The 10,874-nt window shown below is 39.8% G+C and overlaps 1 protein-coding gene across 1 annotated transcript; it reads right to left on the bottom strand.

The window, feature by feature from the left end:
• Positions 1-2,611: 2,611 nt before the first annotated feature.
• PAICS (phosphoribosylaminoimidazole carboxylase, phosphoribosylaminoimidazole succinocarboxamide synthetase) lies at positions 2,612-10,566 on the bottom strand (the record flags this gene model as incomplete). The annotated part of the gene is made up of 8 exons (XM_009580554.1): positions 2,612-3,026; positions 3,723-3,881; positions 4,884-5,064; positions 5,167-5,250; positions 6,443-6,556; positions 6,647-6,826; positions 7,531-7,709; positions 10,369-10,566. Coding segments are annotated over 8 exons (1,262 nt in total), but the record flags the coding sequence as incomplete, so codon positions are not given.
• Between the last annotated feature and the right edge of the window lie 308 nt (positions 10,567-10,874).

A 10,874-nucleotide genomic window follows, 5' to 3' on the forward strand; every position in this document is an offset into this window, starting at 1 on the left:
TTACAGGCATTCCAACTCAATTTAAAAAATGCAAATAAATTTCAGTAACCCCTCTATGTAACAGTTTTTGTGAAGATAAAAGCACTTTTTATTTAAGAATTTGTGGGATAGTTTCTAACATAGGACAAAAAAGGCAAGTGCTACAAGAGCAATTTCTGGCTGAAGAAATTCTCAGGTTATTGCATCAATGTAATGGATGGAATGCTGAACTAAGAGGAAGTATTTTCATTTCACAGCAGAAGCTTTGTGAAGAACTTCCAGCTAAACAACTATAAACAGCTGATAGGCAGCACTTTGGCCTTTAGGACAACTATATAAAGTCCTTGCAGATACAATAGACTTTGCAGGTTTCGTCTGCTGATCACAGCAACACACTGTTGATGCTAGCTGCTGTGACTTAGACCTTCTTTGCAAGGCAACTGCTCAAGCAAGGGTTTGCTTCTGAGAGTTCAGTACAGACTGCACAAAAAAACCCCAAACCACCCCCCATCCAAAAGCTGCAGAACAACCATCTCTATGGCAACTAAAGCACTGGGCATGCTCATGCCCAACGTAAACTGGCACAATTTTACAAATGAAGTTAGTATAATCAGGGTGCAAGTAATTTGAGAAAAGTAACTAGAGAAAGTACAGAATATTCCAGGTGTAACACTCAAACCATTGTCTGTTACTAATTTTGACTGCATGGGGGAAGACTGTACAGAGAAGCAATACAACACAGCGATGCGGGTGGAAACAGAGACAGAAGTGGCTGGCTGCAGTTGTCTCCCTCACCATGGTGCTAGGGTAGTCGGGTGACTCACAGGCTCGCCAAGGTGATTACCCACCAGAGCTAACACCCAGCGTAGCGTTGGATAGGGAGGGGAAGCATAGGAAGCGACACCTTCACCTCTTGTGCAGCCTCACCCGCAGGTTATGTGTTGTTAGACAGCTGAGCTAGCAGACTGCTGCCACCAGGAGGAAGAGGCGCTGCGCTCTCCTTTACAGTTGTTGGCTCTGGTTGTCCGATTACAAGATAAGATGATCCAATTCACTCACCCAAGCAAACAAAGAGCATGCACTCATCTCTTTTCGCCCATTAATTTTTCTGCTAGTTGAAGTTAATACCACTACCTTGTTAGGAGAGCTAGCTGACAGCATGCTTTCAGATGTGCTAGCGTAAGTATGCAGGTGAGTACAACCTTGGTAAATAGCCCTCTTGCTAAAAAAAAACAGTCTTGAGGATCTTCACTTTTAAGTCAGTGCTTCCACAGAGAGGGTATGCCACCAAGGAATTTCAACATCTTTTTCATCACTAGCCCTCGCTTTTATTGATATTTCATTTAGAAATTCATTAGAAAAGCAACCACCCTTAAGACTAATAAAAGAGTTCTAGTTATTTTGCTTTAGTGTAAGCTTTGACCAATAAAAAAAACACCTGCACCGAACTCCAAGAGAGAGCACTGCTGACAGCACTGTTCAGCGCTCTTCTATACAACTACACATAAGGTGTGTGAAGGCCAGCAGCAGCATTTAATCCAGTTACTCACAGCAAGGGGTAAGCCTGACCTACCACACACTCGTACAGCAGTACATGAGGAACAAAGCAACACAGCTTCCTGTAACAGCAAGACGCTTAATCGAATAGTGGAGTATCTTCCAGAAGACTGCCACCTAATACCATTCCATGCAGGTTTTAGTGCATAAGCTTTTTACAAGAATATTTACTAACTTAGGGTCCTGAAGTTATGTACCACAGCTGATGGCTAGTTTTTGAGGGTATTTACTCAATCAATCTCCATGAAGAAGCTTTGAATTCAATAGTTTATTTATAATTGTAAAAGCATAACTGTTACATACATTGAGTAATTGCATATTTGTTAGAATCGTACCTACCCAGAAGACTGGTGTGTGCAAGGACAAGACAGTCATGCTTAGATTTCCCCCCAGTAGTTTGTTGTTTTGCTATTTATTTATTCCCCCCTTCAGTTCAGTAAAATTTCCATAGAAACAGAGTGAGGAAATATAGATATATAATAGCTAGAATTATTGAAGTGTATGAAGACAGTTTGACAACATCACATAGGCCCTTTAAAACTACTGAAGGTAGAGATCTGCCTAGTATTTAAAAGGACGAAGACTGGACTAGGCAAGAGCTACAGCAAACAGGCAACAAGCCTAGTTACAGTTCACTCAAACCATTCGTATTTACAGCTTGTTATGAACAAGAGAAGTGGTGTCAACTTTATCACATCATTCCAGAAGATATCAGTGGAATATGTATACACACACTTAAAAAATACATGTATGTATATACATTTTTAAAATAAGGCAGGTATTTATTTCAGGCTCTTAAAACATTTTTCCAGCCCCTTTTCCTATTAATACAGCATTTGTTGCCATTTTATTGCTAAAGAAAGCATACCATCATTGCAAGCAGAACAGCATCAGCACTGGCTTTAGTTAGCAGTCCAGTTGAGTTAATAAGTTCAAGACATACATTATTACTATGGAAGAATATTACTGTTACAGAAATACAGAAGACTAGTTGAATTCTATTTAGATCGCACCAAATCATTCTCTTGACATAGTCTGTAGTTAACAGTATACACTAAAAAGCAGAACAGCACCATTTTGGAGCAACAGAAAGATACCTAAAATACTATTTTTCCCCATCTTTTACTGAGTTGTTATATTAAAAAAAAAAATACACAAGGGAAGGATGAGGACACAACAGACTTCATCTGCTGCTCTAACAATGCTTTCTTCTGTAAGAAAGGATGCAGAACTTTTGAGCTCATCCAGATGTAAATTCTAATATGAATGGATATGCACGCCATTATCTTTGCGTAACTAATAAAAGTTACTTGTTAGTATGGCTTACAAGGTGCACTCTCGAAGTTTTTTGTCAGCCTGCTTCAAGGAGATCCAGGTGTTTAACATGTTTGATCGCAGTTTGGCCCACACCAAATGGTTGTTTAACCCAAATATCTGGGCAGCAAACTGGGCTGCTCCTTCAGGTGACAGAGTGGTAGGACAGCCAAGACCTGCAGAGAAGAGAGTGCCAGTTACCAAAGCATATTTTATAGTCAAACAAAACACTGCCTCTGAAGAACAGTGTTTGTTTCAGCCTCCAGGAACCACATGATCTAGTTTTAAAGCTACTGAAGTGTCATGTGTTCGGCTACTTCTAACATGACTACTTCATGGCATTTTAAACCAAAAGCCAGCATACCAAATGACTCTCCTTATAAAGAGGTAACAGACTTCCGGGCCTCCTAGTTGCCAAGCATCCATTCAAGTCACTAACAAAGTTAAAAAAACAGGTAGCAATGCACTGAAGTAATAGTTAGAGTTAAGCTTACCTACACTGATTGTGGAGAAAGACGTTTTTTGATCTTTGATCATAAGGAAAATGCAGCTCTATAACTGAACAAAATTAAATTATTGAAATCTCCATTAATACTAATTCCAATTCTAAACTGGAATATTTAGCAAGGATGAGCCAAGGTTTGTATTTTTCTAAAGATTATTCCTATGTAATCTTTGCTCTGTCTATTGGGCTTTTTGTCATGAAGAAGTCAAAGACTGTATGCAAGATACTTCTAAAGACTTTGTTGAGTACTGATCCAGCTACTTTTCCAGTGTTTTGCCATGTGTGTGTTCGTATACATATGTACACTAGAATAACAACAAAAATAGAGCCAGGTCAGAACAAGAGCACATGTTGAAGATCATCTTACCGCTGGGTAGTCTGAGAGAGGACCACACGTCCTGACTACCCCAGTCAGCTGAGAGTGGAGGACAGTTGACAACTGGGTAAGCAGTGTTACCCGACATTACCGGCCCCAAACCGTTGCTTCTGCCAGCCACTGCAACGAACACTGTTGGGATTCCATCTCCTGGGGGCGGAGGAAGACATTCAGAAATAAGCAATCTTGTTCTCTACCACTTGCTTTCGTGGGAACTTTATCTGAGTCCAAAATCCTGTTTGCAGCTATTTTGTCAATTCCATTACATAGCGCTAGAATTTTGTGTCTAACTTCCCCCTTCACAGAAATATCTTCATAGTCTTGCAGCCTTAAATCCCAGCTACTGTTTAGCACAACTGAAGTTAGCATGTCTTACTCTGCCTCTGAGGGGAAGTCTCAGTATCAGAGGAATAGGTGCTGCTTAGCTTTGTAGAGAACATAGCCATTAAACCTCTGGCATCTGGAGAGTGTTCCTCTCCTTAAATCTTACACAGTTCACCTCAAAATAAGTGTTTCTCAATTATGGTTACCACATCTGTAGTTTCTGTAGTTTCACCAAGCAGAAAGTATACTCCTACAAAAAAAAAATAGTTCTTATCTCTCCTCCGCTAGGCTATAAACACTTTTGAAGAGATGTCAAGTTTTCTTGGTAAAGATAAGAATTTAAATGAAGTATCATTTTCACACGGCATCTAAAATAACGAGCAAGAATATTCTCATTAGACAGGCAGGAAAACATGATGGGAGCAACATCTGCCTTGTACATAACACATAAGAATATTCAGAGTCAGCTAGAGAAACTAATCACTCTTCCTCGTTTCAGAAGGGCCGCCACCACCAGCAAGATGCTACAATAAGTGTATTAACATGATCAAGGCTTGGGCAAAGTAGTTCTGGTACTGGCATAAAAGCAGAGGTTAGACTTTGAGTAATGGAAGCTGCGGCTGGGCAGTAGGACAATATATTACTCCATAATTGCTTAGTGCAGTCTATAACCTGTCATTATGTAATTAGCAAGTGTAGAACAGCATTGTAACAGCTTGGCGTCCATTTAACAAAAAATGGAAAAACCCCACACAAATCCTTAAGTTGCCAAGTCATTCTTGAACATGATACTCTTTCAATCCAAATCAGTAGTTCTTTGGCATTTACCTTCGTATTCTGCTTTGATCCTCAGGGTTTCATCTGGCCCTTTGTGAGCAGAGGTCACTCTTAACTCACAAGGAATTCCAAAGGTTGCACATGCCTTTTTTATTTTTTCACAGTGACTGAGGTCAGAAGGAGATCCCATCAACACCACAACTCTACCTTGGCTCTTTGTTTTCAGAAGCAACTAGGGAAAAGAGTGAAGGGGGGCGAGGGAAAGAAAAGCAGTCACTAGGATTGAAGACATGCAGTTATTGAAGTCTAGATATGTTGTTCATAAAACAGATACCTCCACTCTTTCTGCAACCCATTCGAAGTTTCTCTTAACCATTTGCAGTGCTTCAGGAGTCACTTCTTTCAGGTCCCGGTAGGACTGAAAAGAGGAAAAAAAAAAAAACCTGAAGTTAATGTGTTTTGGGTACACAAAGCACTCCTTTTGCTACCATAATTGATAAGAATACCCCAAATTAATAAGGTATAAACGACCTTCTACATTGCAATTCATGGCCATTTGCAACATGAAAGGCTTTTAGCCACGAGGGTATCAAGGTTTTGGACGCTTCCCAAAGGGTAAATTTCAGGAAAGACATACAACTTTTTTAAAAATTTGATTTGTAACAACATGATTGCTGGCACTAGCCAACCTAGGTTTGCATGATGTTATTAAGTATCTTATTTTAGGGAGATGAGCAAAAGCGCTGTCAGATCAATTCACTCAAGCATGCTACTACATAATTCAGGTAAAGTAAACAATACAGCAGTTCTGCTTCCTAATTTAAAAAAAGTAATACCCCTCCTCCTCCCACACACACACTTTGAAATCTTCCCCTGTGGCTTACAGCCACTTTCTCTCAGAGGGTCTCTGTTACTAGTCTCAACGACTGTCACAGAAGCTCCATGGCAGCAGCATTCCCAAACCAATTCTTTCATAGCTACTCATCTGGTAATTCAGAGGTATTTGACAAGTGTAATTGCTACAAGTTTAAATATAGGACAAGTTTTATTTCAAACTTATGTTTGCAGCCCTCATACGTGGACACAGTCTGTTAGTAACACTTAGAGACAACTGAATATTGAATTCAAGCTTAACCAAAATAAATAACGAAGAAAAGCATCCTCCCTGCAGATCCCTCTTATGTATCACCACATCTCTACTAGTAGAGGATACCACTCCGAATAAACAGAAAAACTTGGAGGCAGACCTGGGAACCAAAGCTTCTATTCTTCCTACCGATTTGTTGTCCAACTATTTTATTATCTGTACAACAAGTCAGAAATTCGTATTACCCCTGGAAGCTCCACGCTTCATTACAATAGTTCCAGTCAATAGTGCTGTTGGGCATTCCTATTGAAGATATACAGGCAGAGGATTTTTTCCTACCATAAACCAGATAATCAACTATTTAATGAGAACAGGATTGGACATTAGGTACCCTATGAGCTGTACTCTGTGACAAGATAAGACTATCTAGAAAAAGCCATCCTGAAAGCAGATGTTTAACTGTAGGTTTACTTTTTTCATTCTCCTTCCCAACTCACTTAGAAGGTAAAGATTAAAACACTACCTGTTTGTCCTTCTGCTGGCTTCTGTCTCCTGAAGGCCACAGTCTCCATGAATCATTATCAATAACATCGGCAAGAACAATTTCTTTTGTCAGAATATTAACACCAAATTCGATCTAAAAAGACAATAAGGATCCTATTTTAGGAACTATACAGTGATGTATTTCCTGTCAGAACCAGGATCGTGAGAAATCAGATTCTTATACCTTCAGGTCTACCAGAGTGCAGTTTTGGGGCTGCCATGATTTTTCCAGGATCTCAAAAATAGCTTGAGTAGAACGAGCCATAATATCCACTTCAGTCTGGCCAATAGTAAGTCCAGCAAAACAGAACTTTGCTTCAATTAGCTGCTCCTCAGACCACTGTGGATCATTATTAGCATCATCCTGTTAAGAAAACCAAAACATACACATCATGTAACTTAAGCTTGCTATAAGAGGAAAATAACCAATAGAAGATAATACTAGGTCTTGCTCGTTTCTCAAAAAACAAATACAGGCTTCAAACTAGTATTTTATGATTAGCACTAAAAAAGTGACAGCAACATTGAAAACACTTGCTGTAACACCTGAACATCTTTAAAATCACTTCAAGTTTGGACAGTGCCTCAAGAGTGACAGGGTACACTACAATCAACACTTTAGGTCATAGTTCACAAGACGCTTCTTTCAGCATGCATTCCCAAAGAAGTTCAGAATCCTAAGTGACTAGCTAGCTACTTACCCTCACCATGCAAGTAGTGTTTATTTTAATTTCTTCAAATATATCAACACATCCATTTCAACTGATGCATTAGGCTTATGCTTAGAAAGTTCTTACACCTTATAAATGAAGCATTTTTCTATTTTATATACAGTTTGGCATGTTATTCTTTGATGGCCCTGTAAGCCAGTATTACATTATATGCACATTAGACAAAACAGCTATTGGACAAGAATGCAAGAAAAAATTATGATGACAAAACTACCAATACTGAGAGGATTGGTCAGCCACTAGCTCTACTCGCTTTATTTGTCAGCATTTTAAGGGAGATAATACAGAGTTCTAGCTCTGTTTAAGTTCGATTAACATCACAGGAAAGGAAACTTACCTTGTAAAACATCTCAATTTTGGGTGGGTAAAACTTATATCCTTCTTTGACACCAGGGTTTCTTTTGAGGAAGGAGCCAGTAGCAATTCTTCTGCAGACCCATTCAATTGGGATCATTTCACAGTGAGCTGCTATGAATGCTGTGTCACTCTGTTTCCTGACAAAAGCTGTTTTGATTCCTAAATATAGAGATGGCAGCTTAGTTGCATTACTAGGCACACTCCACAGTTAAAACAAGAGTCACAAACACCTTTAAGTACAACTGCATCTTGTACTTCTCCAGACTTAAGGGACACATTGAATCTCTTTAGGATATTTTAGCCCACTCGGGCCTTGCAAAAGGCAATCAATGCAGTTACCTTCCACAGTTATCTTCCACATTAGTTTTGCCAATTTTATCGTACAACACTCACTTGTAGCTCAGAACCTTATGCTCTGGTCAGAAACCATATTCTTGCAAACAATTTTGTTCACAGAGCTTTTAAAAAAAAAAAAATCTATCCCTCACAATGGTTTGTTTTTAAACAAAAGTTAGCAGCAACCAAGTACCCAACCATGCTCTCTGGTGGAAGATCCATTATACATGGAACAGTACTTGGAGGCTTTCAAAGGAGTTAGGGAGCATGGTAGTCTTTACTACTTTGTTTAATAAAGGAGGATGGGGTGGGGAAGAGAATTACTTAGCCCTCCCTTTCGTTACAAACTAACATTTATTTAGGGCACTAGATCTTAGTAATTTGTTAGGCAAAAGACATTAAGACATGCACACACACAAACCTGCTGCAGCAAGTCAACCTTCTTACGTAATTCTAAAGTGACCCCATATTAAACAGGGACAGCCAACACGTGCAGATAGGCACTGTAAGTGCAAAACGGCTCTTTTTTCAATCTCACTCTTGAGGAAAGTCCCACCTTTCTCCCCCCAGGGCAAGACAACTGCCAAGCCCAATTGGCATCTGCCAGAAATAGAAGACAACGGAGCTGCATCCAGTCAAACCAAGAAGTAGCTCTATTCCATTACACTTCCAGAGCCATAAAGGAAGAATTAAAAGTCTTAAAATACAGTATTAACATTGATACTTCATATTTTGTTGCATTGGCCTCAAGGGCAGAATGATTTAAATAATCAACTGCACATTATGTCACTTCTAAATGCAGGCATTAAGGCCCCCACATGGTTTACTACTACGTTTTTCATCAGTGCAGATGTGTGCCTTTGAAGGGCTGACATTAGCTCTATTATAAAAGGGAGAGAAACTTTAACAGAACTTTGTAAATCATCACCTTTGAAAGACTAGGTTAAGAAGAGTTGCGCAAAGCAAACAAACTACTTCTATGATAAGGCATTCACATTATCAATTTATGCGAGTCAAATAAGCAAACTGGAGAAGAACCCTGAAAGTTCTTTTGTGGCTTTAAAATGCAGCTGCAGTTTACTCTGCATATTTTTCCACAGCACCTGAAGTTACTGAGTACAAGCCATTTAAGGATCTTTAAGAGGTCTACAGCATGGCTTCTTCACATTTAAAGCTCATATCTGTAGGATATTTAACATTTTGATTGTTATCTTAGTTATCATCATTTAAGAATTAGGCAAAACATCTCATTAATTGTTCCTAAAAGAGAACTGGTAGTTTTAATCAACTGCAAATATAATCAGAAAGACCTTAGAGGCTTCTTTGTACTGTATGCACAATAGGTTTCCCAAGAAAGCCAGTGACTGAGGATTATACTGAATGACTTGATGTATCTTTGTCTCAGCCTATATTTTAAGAACTACTTGCACAGAAATACAGGTAGATAGAACTCTACAGAAACCATCTTTCTCTTCCCCACATATGAAACATGCTGGGACTTTACTGTTTGACTGTCTGAGAACTATTACTACATCTTGTAACAGATAACACATCTTTTAGAGTAACTCAGCTAGTACTTGAAGCGATCTTTGTGCGAATGCTTCCAAGTGCACTGAGCACACAGCTATAAGCGCTCAACCAAGTCTACTGGTGCCTGTATTATAGTAATGTTTGCGACTCAAGTTAGAAACCCACCAGCACAAATCCCTCTTTGCAACTTGCAAACTTCTCTGTCAAAGACACTTCAAAATGCTTTCTCAAAGCAAAGATACTGGCTCCATTTTTGGAAGTGTGGTGCAGAACTTAAACTTGAGTGACTCAGTACTCCATGAAAGCTCGCTTCTAGCATCAGAAATATTTTGAGTCTTTTAAAGTAAACATTAAGTTCCTGATACATGCAATACAGACCAATATATGCATTTGCGATATAGTCCTCATAAGTGCTTAACTACAAAGCGTACAGAAAGCTTACATTGATGTAGCACACACAACTGAGAGGGGAAAAGAAAAAAAATATAAAAAGATACTCTAATTTAATCTTTTAACATTCATACACAAATTTCACACAGCTTAGACATAGTTTGGTAGTGCCACTAGCTAGCAGTGACTTCTATGCAGGCAGATGTAGTAAGAGAGGCGAGATGCATGCAGTCCCGTATTACAGGCAAGGGGGCGCGGATGTAGGGAGGAACTGACAAAAGGAAAGAGGAGGATTAGGGGTGTGTCCAAACAAGCAGGAGAAACTATTGTAGCGTTAGCTGCGATTAGAAGACTACTTCAAATAGTCTCACGTTCCAAATGAACAAGTCGCTCACCCAGCTCTGTAGTACCAGAGGGAAAAGTGCAACTAAAAACTAGTAGAAGAGACACTCAGAAAAATCATCATAGCCTCAAGGCAGGACAAACCAATACGCAGAAACAATACTGTTTTGTAACAATATCTGTAATACACAGGCACGTATTCTACTTTTGAAATACTTACCAGCTTCTTGAAGCAACTGAAACACACAGCTAGTTGTTGTATTGGAAATGGCAGCCTTCCCTTCCATTCGGTCCTTCCTGGCTGCATTTCCCGCTGTTATTTGGTCTTTTGACTGCATGAGAACACATCCCGGGATATCTGGCAGCTCGTACACTTCTTTCGTTTTACCTTCATTAACTTTTTTACCAAGTTTCAGGTCTAGAGAAATTAAAAAAAAAAAAAAATCAGTTTTAGATTGAAAGAAATTGTGTACTTCTGCATGTGAGCCCACCGAGTTCGCATACTTTATCACTCGCGTGCAGAGTGAGACCCAGCAGGATCCCACGCTGCAGCCGGTGACCGCGAAGAGCAGGCTCTCACCCCCACCTGCAGGGCCATTTGCTCAGCTTTCCCCCCGAGCAGCCAGGGGGAAAGCAATCGCTCGAAACTTCTGCCTACGCCACCCGGGCGCCACGAGGGACGCGCCAGTTACGCGCGGGCGCTTCTGGCTGGAGGCGGCGGTGCGC

This window comes from Fulmarus glacialis, unplaced genomic scaffold, assembly GCF_000690835.1.
Source record: "Fulmarus glacialis isolate BGI_N327 unplaced genomic scaffold, ASM69083v1 scaffold39250, whole genome shotgun sequence".
NCBI lineage: Eukaryota > Metazoa > Chordata > Aves > Procellariiformes > Procellariidae > Fulmarus > Fulmarus glacialis.